Source organism: Heloderma suspectum, chromosome 2 (genome assembly GCF_057233095.1).
Source record: "Heloderma suspectum isolate Gila_16-S chromosome 2, 16-S_ref, whole genome shotgun sequence".
NCBI lineage: Eukaryota > Metazoa > Chordata > Lepidosauria > Squamata > Helodermatidae > Heloderma > Heloderma suspectum.
In genome coordinates this window covers 94,586,864-94,607,022 of record NC_139459.1, presented here as the reverse complement: position 1 = coordinate 94,607,022, position 20,159 = coordinate 94,586,864, and the positions used below count along the sequence as shown (strand labels likewise).

Genomic DNA, 20,159 nt, shown 5'->3' with positions numbered 1-20,159 from the left:
GTCTTTACGAATGCTTGAAAAATGAAGATTAACTTTTGTTGCATTCTCTCCCCGTTTGTTTGCCAATAATTCATGTTGCAAATACGGTACAACAAATAGCAACATTTACATGTAAACAAGATTGTTCAGACTCATATAATTTTATATATTAACATTAAAGCCTAATTAGCCTTTCAAGTCAAGCTGATTATGTCTTGTTTGCTATATTTATTCAGATACATAAAATATACTAAGCAGTGTTCCATCTGATTCCTATCAAGCAAAGTTACTGAAGCATGCAACCTATGCAAGCAGTGAAGCAGAAGACCATGCTATTACATGGATAAATGCTCCAGAGTTACTGAAGCAATACAAAAACAATCATAGAACATGGCTTTCTGAGGTCTCCAATGCAACTAATTTTTAAAAACAGAGAAACAGGGAGGAAAGCCATTCGCTACCCAGAGGCTTTCGACTGCCCACACCACTAAAGTGAAAACCAATTTCCCTTTTTAAAATCAAATCGTAAGGATAACAATTATAAAAAAGATGAACAGCGATTTTTCTGTGATCCAGACCAATCATTCTTGGCATATACTTATAAACCAAACCAAGAGGCTGGGTTGAAACGCAAATTAAAGGCTCAAGGGCATGCAAATGAAGCTGAAAAAGAAATCATTATTTTCAGCTGAGCTTCCCTTGTCAGCACATTAGGGTATCTTCACCAACAGTAGAATAGTTTTTAGCTTATCCACTGCAATGTGGTTTTTATCATGTGCCAGGGACTCATATGAAATTCTATTGAGGGCTCCGCTGGATAGGAGAAAGAGCCTGCTCGGAAATAAATCTCCCTTACCTTGCTGAGGGTACCACACCCACATTACGTTTTACCTATAAGAGTCTAAAGCAGGGCCTTCTCTGTGGTGGGCACCAGCATTAAGGAACCTCTTTCAGCCCAAGGGCTGAATTTCAGAGAAGCTCTCGCAGATCACACTCCAGTGGTGGGTGGGGATGAAGGCAAAGGGGGTGGGCCAAAAAGACAAACCAGAACCCAGCATGATGTAGTTTAAAGTTCTTACTACCAGTAACTAGGCCTTAGGAAAGGCATATCAACCTTTTAGAATGGAGTGGGGGGGGGAGCACAAAAGCCAGGAAACCACCAAATGTTCGGTGGTTGGGGAAAAGGCCATTGGAAGGGGGCATGGCCTTCTGGGGAACCCAGGAGGGGCAGATTGGGACCACAGGCAGACTGAATTTGGCCCACGGGAGTGAGGTTCAACACCCCTGAATTAAACCTGCCTCTGTAACACTTTTCTTCAGGGTCTCTAAAGGGACTCACAGCAAAGGCTTCATACAGGGACAATTAACATATATAATTTTAATTCCTTAATTAAAAACATAATAATATGTAATAATTCTACATGTATAACAATTCACTTATCACCAAAACAATAAAACAGCACAGCCCTCCCAAAGTTCTTTCAGCTTGAGTCCACAACCAAAAATATAAATAAAACTTCACTCTGAAGCTTTATTTTTCTGCTGGCTGAAGAAGAAAAAAGAGTCTCTACTCAGTTCACTCCAGCTCTGCAGCAATCGTCTCAAGGTGGTTGAGTCCAATAACACAGGATCAAACTCTGCAGCAGCCCTTTATACAATATAAAAGAACAGAAACAAACAAGGAATTCATAGTGTTTGTAAAAAAAATTAAATAATGACTCTTGAAAAAAAAATTCAAACGGAGCCCTCCCTAGTAACTTGTCTCAAGGGTTCAGAGTATTCCAAGGAGGAGAAAGCAAGCTTCTTCCACACTGCAATTTTGGTAACTGCCTAAAATGGTGGCCACTCCCTATCTCACTCCTTTATTGAGCATGTGCAGGAATATTCCCTCAGAAATCTTAAAGAAAAATATACAGAGGGTTACACCTCCACTGCCACAATATGGATTTTCCTTTAATTAACAAGATTTAAATAAGAAGCCATTACCACACAGAATAAAAGGCATGCCTCTGTTACTGTGTCGAAGATGACTATTTGATCATTAATGCAGTATTTTTCTTCTGCATTAATGATCTGCCTCTCCTTATAGACAACTGGCCTGTAGACATTCAGTTTTGTAACAAAGGCTGGATCTACACTACTGCTATATAGCGGTATTGAAGTGCACTGATAACTGTTGGGGCACATTACACATTTGACACACTGCTTTTGTAGTGTTATTTCCTGCTTTTTATTCCACATTATACAATATACCACAACAAATGTCACTGTGTGTCCTACAAGGTATGAATATGCAAGAGGGGTATAGCATTACCATGATGGGATCATAATGATATGATTTAAAGTGTAGATCTGGCCAAAGTGTTTCTTCCTTCTCTCCTTCCAATTCCTGGAAGCATTTTCAGTATCAAAGATGTCTAGGACATTTGTTTGTAACATTAACAATCCTATACACATCTGCTCAGAATAAAGTCGCACTGAGTGGCACAATCTTATGCATGTTTAGACAGAAAAAAAGGCCTACAACTCTCAGCATGCCCCAGCCTTTTTTCTAGACCTTTTTTCTGTCTAAACATGCATAGGATTGCGCCCTAGGAGACTCTAATCAACCAACCGACTTGATCAAATATGGTTATAATAACTAGTTTCCGCTTCAGAGGTTTTGCCTAGAGCAAAATACTGGTGTTGTTGGTTTTGCAGCCAAGTGGTAAGCATCCCTCCAAAAGTGGGAAGGCCTGACAGACGGTTAGCTTAAAATGTGCCACTGAATTTATTTATTTTTAAAAGTAGGTTATTACATATATTTTCAATTATAATTTTTCTTTATGCCTATGGGTCCTGAGGTATTATCCTCAGGAGGAAGGGGTTCAGTTAAGCAATGCTGCCCTCTTGTGATAACATTTAAACAGAAAAAAGGAAGCCAAGAGTTGTATTCTGTGGGATTTCCCCCTGCCATCAATAGTGGAGTTAGGCTCTTTTTGACAACACAAATTTTCTCTGTCTAAAACTTGAAGGGAGTGTCAATTTGCATAAATATTAAACAAAACAAAATACGCAAATCTGACCAAAACTATTACAGCATTGTGTGACAACAGGGCTTGACTGTTAAGAGAGCTTAGCTGCAAGCTGTTCTGTATTACACAAAGTGATACCAGGGGTTCTTTGTAGGAGCTGAACACATCAGTCTCTCTCAGCATGGTTATTTTCATTACAAACGCTGCAAGGTGAGATTTGGAAGGGTTGATGTGCTGCCTGCATTGCAATGACAGAAAATCATTTGGAATGGATTGCTCTGAAAGTCTGAATTACTCCATATGGTCTGATCTTTGATTTGATTGTAAAAGAGAAAGTGGGGGAAGGAATACACGCCACAATCCACAGAAGAAACTGTGTATGAAGATAAGCAGAGATTTGCAAAGCATCTGTGCCAAAAAAAAGAAATTAAGAATGCAAAAGAATTTTAATTAAAAAAAATTAGAGGGGAAAAATTCTGCAGAGACTTATATATAAAAGAGTCCATACTATATGTGGCAATTAAAGATGCAAAAAAGCAAACTATATAACGGGTGGGGAACCTCTTTCAGCCCAAGGGCCATATCCAGTTTTGGAGAAGCTCTCAGGGGCTGCATTCCTGTGGTGGGCAGGGCCAAAGCAAAGCGGGCAGGGCGAAAAATACACCAGAATAATACCAGAAATACAAGCATTATGTGTAGTTTAGAGCTCTTACTGCCAATATCTAAGCCTTTGGAGAGGCATTTCATCCTTTCAGAATGGGCGGGCAGGCGGAGAATTGCGCAAAAGCCGGGAAACCAGCAAACAATTGATGGCTGGTGGGAAGCAGTGGGGCTGGGAGCTCTGTAGAACCCTGGAAGGCCAGAATGAAATCCAGGAGGGCCAGATTTGGCCCCGTGGCCCTAAGGTTTCCCACCCATTATAAAGGATTGTGGTGTTTTAAGCGGGGGGGGGGGATGTTGTATCAGGGTTAAAACAGCTACAGTTTATGAATATCACAGCTACATGTCTTGTGCCAAAATTTGTTCTACAGCTGAATGGATCACTGAGGAGGTGTGTCTGCATTTTGACAGGACTGATTACCTGTTAATGCTACCCTAGCGTTTAGGCCTTATTGTATATCCATAGCCTTGATAATTCTACAAATGTAGTGGGGGAGAAGCAGAACCTTGGTGAGGGGTAAAAACACTCATGCATACTCGCCCACCGCAACAATAACAAAAGTACGTTGCATAGTACCAAAGAGGACAAAATGCAAATTTAAAAAATGGAATAAGAACAATTATTGAAATTTTAAACATGCTTATTCCAGCTCTAAAACATGAAGCTGTATCAAATGAAATTGTAAAATATTATTTTTAAAGGTTAACTCAATTAATCAGAGAAAAATGGTGAAGTAAGGCCTTTTATGAATCATTTCAATTGACAGGGGACAAGGAATGCACGCTTGGGTGGAGCACGTCTGTGAGTGGAGTGGTTTGTGGCCTTGGTTTCTGTGCCAACTCAGATAAAATTGTCTGTTGCGGGAATGACACAATGATCAACATCAGAGGCCTTCCTCCGAGTGCCTCCTCCAAGGGAGGCTTGGAAGGTGGCGACAAAGGACAGGGCCTTTCCCATGCCCCCCCCCCCCCCCCATTATGGAACAATCTGCCCACTGAGGTCTGCCTGGCAGTCATCTTTTTGGTGCCAGGTTTAGGCTGTCCTCTATTCCCAGGCATTTAATGGCATATGAAGGGGCATTTATGTCAGCTTTCTTTATCAGATCTAGCATTTTATTGAAATTATTTGGCTGTTTAAATTGATTTAAATGTTGTATGTTAAAAATGTTATACTGTGTTTTATTATCTTGTATTTTATGGTTTGTAATTGTTGTGAACTGCCCAGAGTGCTTTGGCTATTGGGTGGTATTGAATGAATGTGTGTGTGCGTGTGTGTGTGTGTATGTGTGTAAGGCTTGCTGCAGGGGAAGGGTAACATGGCACTGACTCTCCTTCTTTTCGGGGCCATAGGTCTGTGGTAGCTCAGAGCACCTGCTTTGCATGCAGAAGGTCCCAGATTCAATCCCCACTATCTCCAGGTAGGGCTGGAAAAATTCTTGCCCGAAAACCTGGGGAGCTGCTGCCAGTCAGTGTCGACAGTTCTGGGCTAGTGATGGACCCAGGGTCTGACTCAGTATAAGGCAGCTTCCTATGTTCCTTTTGGAAGAGCTCTGTGGGTATTCGTATGATAACAGTAGATAAGCCATCACTGATTGCCATACTGATAGGACAATCCTATCCTTGATCTTGCAGAACTCCGAAAAAGATCCAGGTAACAGACTAAGGGCTGTTAGAATCCTCCAGCAAGAGAACGGCTTAGAGGAAGGAGAAGGGCTAGGACCCAGGATCCCTGCATGGCTAGGTCATTTGAGAACTGAGGTTTCTGGGAGGCGGGTTAGTTTTATCGGATCAAAGCTGGAGCCAGGCCTCCGAAATGCTCTTGCACAGGAGATGGATATGTGTGAGGTGTGTATGTGTGTGTGTGTGAGAGAGAGAGAGAGAGAGGAAGGAATGTACTACACAAACACACACACAGACTCACGTGTGACTCTGCCACCCTGGCAGACACCCAGCGAAGCCCTCGGGCCAAAAAGGTTGTGCACCCCTAGAATACTGTCTTGTGAGGGCTTTGAGATCCTCAAAGGTAGTTTCTAAACAAGCAAAAATAAAATAGAAAGGGGAGGTGTGGTAGTTTTAACTCCTCAGCAGGGTATCCTTTCCCACCAAGAGCATTGGGTCCCAGTGTCCCTGGAAGGGAAGGGTTGCCCGTTGCATTAATTTCCAATGATCCATTCAGCAGAGGGCCTCCGTTAGTGGAAATTAACATGAATAGTGTCACGCACACACACTGCTGAAGAGCCACCCCCTTTCCTTGCTGTGGTAAGTTGGGAGGGCCAGAGGGATGCACAGAGGACAGGGCAGGTGGCACCTGAACACCCACAAATGCCTTGTGCATGCTCACTTGGAGCATGTGCAAAATATCAGTCCTTTGCACGCATACACTTTTAGCCTACACAAAGGATCAAGCCCCATTGGGCTGAACAGACAGACGATGGCCTTGATTTTAGGGATGTCTGGATTTTCTTCAATCCGTTCACAGATTGTCAGGCATCTTTCATTCCGTTATCCACTCATTGGCAGAATCAGATTTGTTTTAACCAGAATTTTGTTCGGCTTGTGCTAATGTGCACTTGGGCAAATGTGCTAATCTGCATTACTTAATGCGAATTAACTAACGTGGATTAGTACATTTGCCCAAGTACGCACTTGCACTAATGCAAATTAGCACAAATCCCACACAAAGAAAAATTGGTTTGTATGACTCAGAAAAGGCCAGTCCACTGCAGAATCCACAGATCAGATTCAAAGCAAGACAAACTAATTTGAATCTGTTGCGGATTTCTCCGACATCGCTAGTTGCATCTCTAGTCACAACTAAGTCCCCATGGTTTCAATGGGACCTAGTGACAAACAGTTGAGCTGGATTGCAGACCCCACTATGCGACGACGAATCATTCATAAGACAGACACAGATACACCTCTCCCTTCGGCATACAGTAACATCAAAAATTCTTTTACCAAGTGGCTTTTAAACCAAAGCATCCCCCCATGGGTTATTACCAAAAAAAAACGTTCACAAGCAAAAAATAAAATCACAATTTGTTCCATACAACAAAAGTATCACACTCCATGCTGAACTCTTTCGAAAGCTCGATTTGACATCCTGCTCCCTGGGAGTGCCAATTTTGACAAGATGAACAAGAAACTGTCCACCCTGGAAGTCCATTATTTGAAAATACGCTTCTAAGAACACTGAAAAGGTGAGTCTTATTTTCTTCTTAAAACAAGCAGAAGAAACCTTTTCTCTCACTGTGCACATAAATCAAATGATCCGTGTTCCCCTTTTAAGCAGCATAGATTTCATGCTCATCAAAGCACTTCACTCTTCAAATTATTCATGTTCCTCTGTAAAGAACACGGTTGTTCAGAGGAAAGGGGAGAAACCACATTGCTCAAATGATCCACAACATCTTTAAGGAAGACACTATTTATATATTTTGGCCACCTTAACAATTTAAATTAACCATGCTACTTTCTAAGTGGCACCATTGAGGTCTTGTTTATTTCAAAGGGTTGTATCACATTTTAATAAGACATGGATTTTTATCACTACCCACATTAATGGTAGTCCAGAACACAAACATGGGGTCAAACTACAGATTATGTTAATTGTGTAGCATGGAGCTGAGGCTTTTTAAAAATCTAGTGTAAGTGCATTTGGCCCCGATTCGGGCCATGACCGACTGGGACTGGAGAATTAAATCTCCCCACCACTACCACTGTTTACTTCCTGACATTCTCCACTCTCAGTGTGCAGTGGTCCTGATCTGAATTAGGCCCAAGCTACACAAGCCTTGAGACTGCTGTAGTAATTCCTAGGGACGTCAGAGAATTCCGCCACGGATCTCGGTGAGGCCAAATGCCAGTGCATTCGGCCCCCCGAACTCCGTGGCAGAATAGCCTGCCACCCCCCCCGCCCCCCGCGGATCCCCCCCAGGGCGAGACTTACCTGGAGCGGATGTCCTGGACGGCGGCGGCTCCAGCGGCAGCTTCGGTGGTGGCGGCTGGTCTTCCGAACGGCTGCTGCCGCCGCCATTTGCAGTCTGTCCCCCCCCCATTTGTGATAGGCTACGTAAAGACTTATGCAGCCTATCACATCTGGGTTTTAAAAAAACAAAACAAAACGCATACGCAAATGGCGGTGGCTACGGCCACCGCCATTTGCGTTCCTTATTTTTCACCATCTTAGTCTACGTCAATATTGATGTAGACTAAGACGGCGAAAAATAAGGAAAGCAAATGGCGGTGGCCGTAGCCGCCGCCATTTGCGTACGCTTTTTGTTTTTTTAACCCAGATGTGATAGGCTACGTAAGTCTTTATGTAGCCTATCACGGCTGAATACAGGGACGCAAACTGCGGCGGCTACGGCAGCCACCATTTGCGTCACTGCTAGCCAGCGGCCAGATGTCCGGCCGCTGGCGAAGCCAGCCGGCGGCTCCGCAGAATCCCCGCAGAGCGGAGCCAGCCGGCCAGGATTCCGGGGGGAGGGACGGAGCACCTCCCCCCCCAGCGGAACCCGGCGGAGCCAGGTAAGCGGGGTTTCGTACACCCCTAGTAATTCCCCTCCCATTGCAGTCAATGGGAGGAGAAATACAAATACAGTCAGGACCAGAAATATTGGAACAAGGATATGAAATAAATAAATAAATAAATAAATAAATAAATAACTGTTTTGGCAGTTGGCCTCTGTACACCACCACATTGAAGTTGAAAGGAAACACACCCAGATGGGAGCGAAGTCAGGACTTTCAGCTGTAATTCAAGTGGTTTGACAAAAGTGCGGCACTAACCATTCAGCAAGTACAGCCAGTGGCATACACACATCTCCATCATGGATGAAAATCCTTTGCAGTCAATGACTGCCTGAAGTCTGGAACCCACGGACATGACCAAATGCTGAGTTTCCTCCCTCGAGATGCTTTGCCAGGCCTTCACTGCAGCCACCTTCAGCTGCTGCTTGTTTGTGGGTCTTTCTGCCTTCAGTCTTGTTTTCAATAAGTGAAAAGCATGCTCTATTGGGTTGAGATCAGGTGACTGACTTGGTCATTGAAGAACATCCCACTTCTTTGCCTGGAGAAACTCTTTGGTAGCTTTAGCTGTCTGTTTTGGGTCATTATCCATCTGCAATATGAAGCGGTGCCCTATCAGTCTGGCAGCATTCTGCTGAATCTGAGCAGAAAGTATAGCCCTATACACTTCAGAATTCATCCTGCTGCTTTGATCAGCAGTCAGGTCATCAATAAACACCAGTCACCTGGTTCCAATGGCAGCCATACATGCCCAGGCCATAACACTGCCTCCATCATGTTTGACAGATTATGTGATATGCTTTGGATCATGAGCTGTTCCTTTCCTTCTCCATACTTTTCTCTTCCCATCATTCTGGTACAAGTTAATCTTGGTTTCATCAGTCCAAAGAATCTTATTCCAGAACTGGGCAGGCTTTTTTAGGTGTCTGCTGGCAAAGGCTAATCTGGCCTGTCTGTTCTTGAGCGTTACCAGTGGTTTGCACCTTGTTGTGAAGCCTCTGTATTTACATTCATAAAGTTGTCTCTTGACTGTAGATGTTGACAATGACGTGCCTACCTCCTCAAGAGTATTCTTGACCTGGCTAGATGTTGTGAAAGGGTTCCTCTTCACCATGAGCAGCATTCTGCAGTCAATCACTTTAGTTGTCTTCCGTGGTCTTCCAGGCCTTTTGCTGTTGCTGAGCTTGCCAGTTAATTCCTTCTTTTTCAGGATGTTCCAAACTGTTGTGTTGGCCACTCCCACTGTTTTTGCGATCTCTCTGATGGGTTTATTTGGTTTCCTCAGCCTAATGATGGCCTCCTTCACCCGCATGGGCACCTCTTTGGACCTCATGTTGGGAGTTCCAGTGAACAGCTACCAAATGCAAATGTAACACTCAGAACCACCTCCAGGCCTTTTATCCGCTTGCTTGGTCATGGGGTACCCAGGAAACAGGCCACACCTGGCCATGCAGCTGCTTGTCAGCCATTCGTTCCATTACTTATGAGCCACCAATGATGGGTGTGTGTGTATGCCACTGGCTGTCCTTCCTGAATGGTTAGTGCCCCACTTTTGTCAAACCCCTTGAATTACAGCTGGGTGTGTTTCCTTTCAACTTCAATGGGGTGGTGTACAGAGGTCAACTGCCAAAACAGTTATCCTTGTTCCAATTTTTCTGTCCCTGACTGTATCTGCCCCCCTGTTCACCTTCCATTCTGGCTGCAGCAAGTCTGCAGGGCTTTGCATATGGTGGTTGCTCTGCCACAGATTCCCTCCCCAACTAGGATTCCTCAGTTATTCTGTTACAAGAAAAACAACAGTCTTATGGCACCCTAAAGACTACCACATTTATTAGGGCATAAGCTTTATTATGGCACTTCATCTAGTCCATAAAAACGTACACCATAATGAATTTGTTAGGCTTTAAGGTGACACAGGGCTCTGTCATTTATAAGGGTATATACACTGATATGCTCATAATTGGCTAAAACTCCCCAGAAAATATTATAGGCTGCAATCCTATGCACAGTTGTGATTAACTTAGGTGGAATACACATTAAGTTATGTTACACATTACAGATTATTTCCTTCAAATAATCACCTAAGATTTCATCCAGTAGGTAGCAAATCATGCATGGTGTGGAGAAAGACATTTTTCTCCTTCTCTCAAAATACTAGAACCCAGGGTCATCCAATGAAGCTGAATAGTGGGAGATTCAGGGTCAATAACAGTACTTCTTCGCACAGTACAGTTACACTACAAGATGTAGTGACAACCACCAATTTGGATGGCTTTAAAAAGGGATTAGACAAGTTCATGAATGATAGGGCTATCAATGGCTACTAGTCATGGTGGTTACATGCTACCTCTAGCATGAGAGGCAGTGTGCAGGAGGGTGATATAATTGCACGCATGTCCTACTTGTTGGTTTTCCACAGGCAGCTGGTTGACCACTGTGTGAACAGAATGCTGGACTAGATGGTCTGATCCAGCATGGCTCTTCTTGCACAGAGGGTAATATAAACTGTGACTGAAAAGGGGGAGGTAAACAGGAAATTCTGTTGTAAGGTGGATGGACGAAGACTCTCTTTTAGGCAGTCATAGACCTTAAACTAGTACTTCGGATGGAGGTTTACAACTGGTCTTAGATGGGGTTGCATTCCCCCTAAAAGACCAAGTGTGCAGTCTGGGAGTCCTCCTGGACTATGAGCTAACTGGGGAAGCCTAAGTGGCTGCAGTGTCCAGGAGTGCTTTTTACCAGCTTAGGCTGGTATGCCAGCTGCAGCCCTATCTGGAGAGGATGGACCTTGCCTCAGTTATCCACATACTAGTCACATCCAGGCTGGACTACTGTAATACGCTGTATGTGGGGCTGCCTTTGAAGATGGTTTGGAAACTTCAGCTGGTGCAGAATCCGGCTGCCTGAGTATTGGTGGGGGTGAGGTGATTTGATCACATAATGCTTATACTGCACCAGCTGCACTGGTTACCAGTGTGTTTCCAAGCCCAATTTAAAGTGCTGGTTTTGACCTTTAAAGCCTTAAACGATTTGGGATCAAGTTACTTGAAGGACCGCCTTCACCCATATCAGCCAGCCCACACTTTAAGAGAAAGAGAGGCCCTTCTCCTCTGCCCACCCGTGACACCAGTTAGGTGGGTGACCACACGCGAGAGCCTTCTCTGCAGTGGTCCCACACCTTTGGAACAAGTTGCCATTGGAGGTCCACCGTGCTCCATCATTGCAGGCTTTTAAGAAGGCCTTGAAAATGTATTATTTTACCGTGGCCTTCTCTTAAAGCGGGTTGCTGGGCGGGGGTGCCTTAATGGTTTGCCTCTCACTGCAGTCTGAATCCTGATCAGGAGCCCCATGCCTGAAATCATATTGCCAAAAAGTGATCCATTTGTTTTGGCAATACAAATTGCAGGAACCAAGGTGAGGGGGAGATTCAGATCAGGACTGCAGCAGGATGCAAAGGGTTAAAGGCAAATGCTATTTTGGGCTGCGTTAACAGAAGTACAGCTTCCAAATCCCGTGAAGCACTAGTTCCCCTCTACTCAGCACTGGTTAGGCCTCATCTGGAGTACTGTGTCCAGTTCTGGGCACCGCACTTTAAGAAGGATGCAGACAAACTGGAGAGGGTTCAGAGGAGGGCAACGAAGATTATCAGGGGACTGGAAACAAAGCCCTGTGAAGAGAGACTGAAAGAAATAGGCATGCTTAGCTTTGAGAAGAGAAGACGGAGGGCAGATAGAGCTCTTCAAGTACTTGAAATGTTGTCACAGAAAGGAAGGCCAGGATCTCTTCTCGATCATCCCAGAATGCAGGACACAGAATAATGGGCTCAAATGACAGAAAGCCAGATTCCGGCTGAACATCAGGAAAAACGTCCTGACTGTTAGAACAATATGACAATGGAACCAATTACCTAGGGAGGTGGTAGGCTCTCCCACACTAGAGGCATTCAAGATGAGGCTGGACAGCCATCTGTCAGGGATGCTTTGACTTAAGATTCCTGCACTGAGCAGGGGTTGTACTCGATGGTGTTATAGGCCCCTTCCAATCCAACTATTCTATAATTCTATGAAAGCTGCCTTTATTCCCCTCTCCCATGCTAGGATTCCAATCCAAATCCAGTCCCCTGCACTTAGAGCAAAAAGCAGCTACATCTTTAAAGCAACATGTACCTTGTGTGTTACTTCTCAGTAGATACATATAGGATTGCACTGCTAGTCTATATAACAAAACCATATTAGAAAGACTTCAAAAGTGTCATTTTAAATAAATTAGTGCTCATGCATATGTTATAGATCAGTTTAATTCTAAGAAATTTTAGTGCTGCATATTTTGGCGCACAACCTATTAGCATGCGTTAAATACCAGAGCACTTAGTAGATCAAATCTTTAAGAGGATAAAGTAAGATCATTGCCTTAAAAAAATAATCCCAGTATGTGCTAACATTTCAAACAGGTAAAGGCAGTATGGAAGAAACAATAGTATGTGTGAACTGCTAAATGCATAAAAATAAATTTTATGTACAGAATTTACCAGAAACAAACACATATAAAGATTTTCCTTTAACAATAAATATACATGTAGAAGGTAACACAACAACTAAATAAATTAAAAAATGACTACTTTTGCACTTAAGACTACAAGTTAAGTACTTGAGAAATCAACAGGGAATTATTTTTTACAAATTTGGCTAAGCTTCATTCTGACCACTCAATACTGGCATAAATGCATTTGGGACTTACATAGCTTGGGACACAGCATGGGACTCTGAATTTGTCCACTCCAGAGTCCCACACTGTGCTCCAGTGTGTACAAGGCATTGTTGTGAATGGAGACACCTGCTTGCACTTCAGCATGTATGGTGATATCTCCATGCACTGAATCTTACAACAAGCATGGAGCAACCTTTCCACTGAAATGGCCAGGGAGCTCTTGATGGCTGGGAAGTTCCATATGTGCGTTGGAGCCCCCGCATCCTGCTCAGGGTCAGTGACTTCAAAAGAGACTAAAGTTATAAAAAGTGCAATTATGCTGGTTTAAATTGTTTGTTCTTAGTGGGATATTCAAATCTGTACTTCTAGTTGCTTTTGCTGTTCTGCGTAGAAGTGCTTGGTACTGTGAAGACTTTTAAAAGCAGTATCAAACTCCAGACTTAAATTAGCCCTGATGCAATGCGCCTCTGAAGCAAAACCTGTCCATTTAAACCATTCAGCAAGGCTGGCAACAAATATTTTGTATGTGTTTGATAAAGTCCTTTAACATTTTAAACTTAAAAAAAAAATTACTTGTTATTTGCATCCAAGACCTGGAATATGGAACCACGAACTCCTCAAGAGATCACCTACTGGTGCTGAAAAAAAGTCTTAAAAAAAAACAACCAAAAAACATGAAAACTGGTAACTCTGGGACAGAGGCTTGAATGATGATTCAAGATGTATGTATTTTAAAAATCGAGAACAATCTACAAAGGATTTGTATTGGCTTACTTGCACAATGTTGCATTTGAGCTGGCTTAATTACAAAAACCTGCATTTTCAATTCACCCCAACTTTAAAGATTTCCCAAGGTTGCATCTGCCTAGAAACATCCCCACTGGTAAGATTTGCAGTGTTGTACAAGAAGTATCACCAATTTTCTATTTGATGACAAAGCAGGACTTTTGGGACTCTCTGATACAACCACAAGGAGTTCAGAAGCTATATCACTTCCACTTTCAAAATTACCAGAGTTCCCCGTTATGTTCAAACTTGAGGGAACTCTGGTTACAACCCAAAATCAAATTGTGCCTTATGGTTTTGGCTTATGCATTAACTGCAGTTTAAACCTGAGGGAGGCAACCTGGTGCCCTCCAAATGTTTTGGATTAAAACTCCCATCAGCCCCAGCCAGCATGGCCAATGGTCAGGGATTATGGGAGCTGTAGTCCAAAACACCTGGAAGGCACCAGTTGCTTACATCCTGCGTAAAATAACCAGAGGTCCCCAAGTTCAGGCATAACTGGCCGCAGCAAAGGATGAGAGGGAACAGGCAGTGTGTGAGGCCAAGACTCCCTCAAATAATGCTAAACTATTGCTTAGCATTACTTCCAAACCAGTCCGGCACATTTTAGGATCAGGCCACTAGCCATCTTCAAAGCAGCGTGCAGCTTGTAACCCAGTACACTTTTGGTCAGCAAGACCCATTTGAGGCCTTAGCCCAGTCAAAAAAGGAGGATTTCTCATACCAGATCAGCTATTAAGTTAAAACAAAAAACACCACACACAACAACAACTGTGTAGCTCCTCTCACAGCCCTATGATGAAAGATAACCTCTGCAAGGCCTGCAGAATTTGGATTTCTTTTTTAGGTTGGCAATACGTTGGACAGGAAACATGCACAAATGTGAACAAATGTTTCAACTACGGACATTTTCCCTACTTCAAAACAATGAAAAAGCTGAGCACAGAAAGGCAAGAATAAAATCTATATTCCTATAAAAATAGACTAGTTTTATAAATTACTTATGTGGGACATCTATAAATGCCATAAAACATTTAAAACATAGCTATAAAAGGGCCCAAGTCTCTCAATTTGGCCAAAAGATTTTTGCCCCTACTGATCTCCATCAACTTCCCAGGAAAAGGGCAACTTGAATTTCCTTGTACAGTGTCAAGACAGTGTCGGTATAATTGCAATACTAACTAAAGTGCACGCTGCACAAATTGCAGCACCTGCATTCCACAGGGATTTTAATCTTATACTTTTGGGACTCCAAAATCTCTCTTGTCAGTGTAGTTGGCAGGAGCTACATTTACAACAGAGATGAAAGAAATGCTTCAGACTTGGCTTTCCAAGTGACAGGCAGGCCTGCCTAAAGCAGCCTAAATGAGGCAGCCAGGGAGAAAGTGCATCTTATTTGTTTGGGTCCTCTTCTCTAAGTATGCCTTGAGGGGGATGAAATGGTAGAATGGCAGTTTCATAATCCAAAGGTCAATAAACTCTCCTGATGTTAATTTGTCAGTGCCAATTTGTCAGTCATGGTTAACTCTCTGTTTTTGTATTACAGAGACTTTGCTTCCCATTATTCCCTCTGTTGAGGCTTTGTTATCTTTCTTTGTCTTTGGTTTGTTTAGGCTCAGGCCTAGAGCAAGGCTGAGCCTTTCCAGATGAACCTCAGAAAGATGAGTCAACTGTTTGCGTGAGCTAAGTACAGGCTCACTAGAACTCCCGTCGGGAAAGCCCCTTTCTAAATCAATTAGGATTATAGCTCATTATTTGTGGGAAGGGTAAATAAATAAGATCTCAAATCCCACCCATATTTCACCTCGCTGAGGGTAAAACTAGAGGATTCACTTCCTTAACTTCAGGAAGGAGGGACGAATCTTACTTGGAACACAGTGTGTGGGGAGGGGAGCCTTATCTGTCCCCTCCCCAGCCAAACAGAATGACCCCTCCCCCCAACATAACTAGAACGCTTGAAGGGTCTGCGTTAACACCAATGAGGACTTTTCATGTAAGCCGCCCTTTCCCAACCTGGGCCCCTCCAAATGTTTTGGCCTACAGCTCTCATAATCTTCTGACCATTGACCATGCTGGCTGGGGGCTGATGGGAGTTGTAGTCCAAAACATCTGCAGGGCACCAGGTTGGGGAAGGCTGACCTAAGCATTCTAGCTACGCTGGGGAGAGATTTTGTTCCAATCACATTGGGATGGGAAGAAATAAGACTTCCTTCCCTGCACACTGCTTTGCAAGCAAGATTTGCCCCCTCCCCCAACCCTGAAATTAAGGGGAAACAAGGTACATACCTGCAAACTATGTATCAAGTGAACATCTAGTTTGGCCCTGAATTATGAGAATATTGGCAAGGAGGGAGGTGAGGGTCTTCCAACAAGGCACACTGCTTGTTTAAGTCCTAGTTCTCAGTGAGGTGGCAAGCCTGTGACTGGGCTACACCACTTCAGACTGCAGGTGGGTTCACATGAGTGAACACTCTCCAGCACTAACAATTTGCTCCACATACAAAGCTAGATGCCTAGAACCTTTTCCCCGACTAGCCTTCTTCCCAAAATGCTAATTTTCCTTATGCAGCAATCTCTTCACACTGCAGATAGAATCACACACCATCTGCAGTGTGAAGCAGTATGGCCCAGACACAATTATCACCACAATGACAACTAGGCCGATCTCATTTTCCCCTATCAATTAATATTTCTGGCTTCAAACAGAAGAGGGATGCTTGTGTTGCTAAACTCATCCCAAAGATCCTAAACGACACCAGCTAAAGGATTCTGTCTTGAACAGCTATCCATTGAAGGGGCAAAGGTTTGTTTCAGCTGTGGACACGGCCATGGTTTTCCTTTCTGATTCAGGTTCAGTTCCCAAGATGTCAATTGCCGCCGTGTTCCTTGCAACCTCAATGCAGCACAGCGTGGAAAAGTTCGGAACACCAGGAAATCTCTCAAAACAAGAATGGCGCAAGTTTCAGATCGGTGATGAAATATCAGCTGCAGCAGCACATCTCTCCCATGAAGCAGAGAACAGGCCATGGACTTCCCATGTTACAGAGCTTAATATTCACGTGTGTACAGTCACAGTAAGAAGTACACTTATTGAAAACTTTAACAGGCAGGTTGGTTTAGAAAGGCACAGGTGGTTTGAAGCAAGATGGGCTTACATTCAAGAACCAACACACAGGAGTGACCAGCCCTGTTGCTCGACCGAGGATCTCATACTTTGGCTTGGTTTTGCTCAACACTGTTCCACAGTGGCTGAAACTGCTGAACATCTTTTATGTACCTGGAGCCTGAAAAGTAATGGTTCCCATCCTTCCATCCACCAATCTTCCTGCACAACAGATGCCTAAATCCTTCATTGTTTTCCCCAGCCACAGAAGTCTGTTTCTTTAGGGCCAAGAAGGGCTTGATTTTCTAAACACTGCAGCAGTTTTTGGCGAGTGTCGACTTCTTTAGTGTTGTCCCAGCCAAGTTAGTTACTGACTTGTCATCGTCTTTGCTGTCACTTCTTTTTCGTACTTCTCTGCAAAACAATAGTTCGGCGTGATTAAATGGAGCATTTTCAAAGGAAGAATGTACTGCCTACTGCGAGCATTTGCTAAAAAAGAAGAAGTAAATATCCCAGGTTGACTTACAAAAACAAGAGAAGTGACTTGCAAAGTGTCTAAAATATTTATTCCATTCATCGCATTTTGGAAATACAATTTGAAATCCAGTTAACTTCATCAGAGGAAGGAGCAGAAGGGATATTTCTGGGAAGACAAAAACTCCCAAAGAAGAAATATTTCAGGCACTTTGAAATATTTCAAGAGTATTTCAGGCCCTTTGAGAATCACTTTCCTTTTTTTTGTGTGGCATCCAGTGCCTTTCCCTTTTGTTTCTAATGATGTCCTGGACTGATCCAACACCAGATTAGAAACCTTAAAAATACAATATTATACTATGCTATACAATAGTATAGTATATGTATAAAAACATATACAGTACTATACAATATACTATATATATATATATGTATGTATGTATGTATATGTATAAAAAACATGTAGTATATAGTATACAAACCATTAACATACAAACATATAAACAAACAGGACGCACACTCACACCCCTAAGCAATTTTAAACAATCAACAATAAGAAAAAATCAGGACCCAATTTAAACCTGAATTGCACGCCAAAGCTATTGATTTATATAATGGAAGTTTGAGCTAAGTACCAAACAGTTATAAATGCATTCCTCACAGCATTAAGATGATGGTTCTAACTTGGTTGCCTCTTGCTGTGTTTTTCAATTCATTATTCGTCTTGTGTATGTTTTCTTAATGCCTGACTGTGAGCAGCACCTATAGAGCATCGAGTCCGAGAACAATTTGCACCCAGTCACGGAATAAGGTGCTATTTATCAAGGGGACAAAGTAAGCTGCCTTACCACAGGTCAAACTACTTGTCCATCTAGCCCAGTATAGTTTATGCCAGCCTTCCCCAACAACTCCCAGCAGCATGACCAATCTTCAGGGATGATGGGAATTGAAGTCTAAACTATCTGGAGGACATGAAGCTCTCTCCAGGGTCTCAAGCAGAACTGTTTCTCACATCACTGGCTACCTGAGATCCCATTAAGTGGTGGTGCCAGGGAGCGACCCTGGGACCATCTACATGTAAAGCTTGTGCTCTGCCACTAAGCTAGAGTCCCTCCCCATGTCATGGTAAGAGAATGCAGTGTTTTAATCCACGAGCTCAAATGGCTAAGGCAGGGGTGGATAACTTGTGGCCCTCCAGTTGTTGTTGGCCTGCAACTTCCATCAGCTCTAGAGCCAGCATAGCCCATAGTGAGGGATAGCAGTGCTTGCAGCTGCCCACCCCTGGGCTAAGACCTATAAATGTTAATTGAGCAAGCGAATCATTTTCTTCCTTTTGGAAAGAGTCCGGAAATATCACCGGCTAACAGGAGGTCATGGGGAGGGAGCCCATGGCAGAGCAACCAGCCCCTTCTAAGCCACAGGTGGGCAACCTGTGGTCCTCCAGATGTTTTAGCCTGAGGGATGCTGGGAGTTGCAGGCCAAAACATCTGGAGGGCCACAAGTTGCCCAGGCCTGTTTTAAGCCCTATCAGACTCACGGTTCCAATGGGAGGAAAAATAACCATGCTCCAGAGCTGACATCTTGCCTCCACTCTATATGCATCTCCTGATCTGCCCGACATGCCCCTGGACCGCCTCCCTGTCCCTCTCACTGCCAAAACAGCAACTGTGGGGTGCCCATAGTGGTGGAGCTTTCTGATGCTGGTGAAGGCATGGGGGACCTCCATGGGGGACTTCCGTCTTGGCCCATTGAGGGGGAGGTCTGCAGTATCCTATGATCTTTGGGACTACAGGATTGCACCCTAAAGCAATTTTACCTCTATTGCTTCTGGATATGTTCATTCCTTGTCTGCCATTGCTGTTAATTTACTGGTGTGTCCTCCAGAAAACAGGTTCCCCATTCAGGGATCTACAAAACTGTTAAAACCTTGGCACCATGAAGGCAACAATATTTTCATTCTCTAATTATTTACTTGTCCTAAAGTTAAAGGACAAAGGCCTATTTTCTCCCCACTATTTGCGTTATCTAACTGTATTGTACTTGCTCCTTAGGAATCTCTAATGTACTGAGCTATTTAAAAGGGTAGCGCCTGAAAATTCCTGGAAATGAATCATACCCACAAGGCAACCATTAACTTTGAATTGACATTTCCAGATAAAAGGATAGTTCCGCCTCTGCTGCACCTGTTGCCACTGGAAGATGAGGGATTTCTGCAAGCTCTGAATGAACCTGCAGAGATGGCTCTTTCCAGGAATCCAATATTTATTTCTATCACTCCGGCAAGGGCACTTGAACACAAAACAGCAACCAAGTGCTACTGGTCAGCTTGCCATAAATACCAAACGTCATTTCAGAAGTTACATAATTTTCATTTGAAGCTCCATCTATTATAAGGAACACAGGGGCAAATGGCTCATATAGGTTTGGGTACTAAAGTAATGAACTATTGGTTACAGTTTGGAAAGATTCAGTGGTGAAACACTCATGCCAGATCCTAGAGACAAATTGGAGTATGTGACAAGCTTGCTGAGGTCTCAGGACCGGAACACACATTTGTCTTGCCAGAAGGAGGCTACCAAAATGGGCTTCCCTGTAGAGAAGGGGTGTTGAACCCATTTCAACCCAAGGGCCAAATTCCATTTTGGAGACGCTCTTGGGGGGGCCGCATTCCAGCGGTGGGTGGGCCCCAAGCGCCAAAAATACAAAAGAAATACCAGCATATGCAGCTTAAAGCTCTTACTACCAAAAACTAAGCCTTAGGAGCAGGGCCAGCTCAAGACATTTTGCTGCCCAAGGCAAGGGACAAGATGATACCCCCTCCCATTCCATGTACAAAAGCTGACTGGACTGGCAGTTTAATCTTTCTTCAACACTAGCACAACGTCCTCCACCATTCCTGAAAGCAG

At 43.5% G+C, this 20,159-nt stretch overlaps 1 protein-coding gene across 1 annotated transcript in view; it reads right to left on the bottom strand.

Moving 5' to 3' along the window:
- Positions 1-12,245: 12,245 nt before the first annotated feature.
- The window catches only part of RASEF (RAS and EF-hand domain containing), a 53,821-nt gene continuing 45,907 nt past the window's right edge, over positions 12,246-20,159 (bottom strand). Inside the window, exon 17 of the mRNA XM_084834234.1 lies at positions 12,246-17,193. Coding sequence (XP_084690360.1) covers positions 17,085-17,193 — 109 coding nt within the window. The 3' untranslated portion in view covers positions 12,246-17,084. The remainder of the gene's footprint in view (positions 17,194-20,159) is intronic.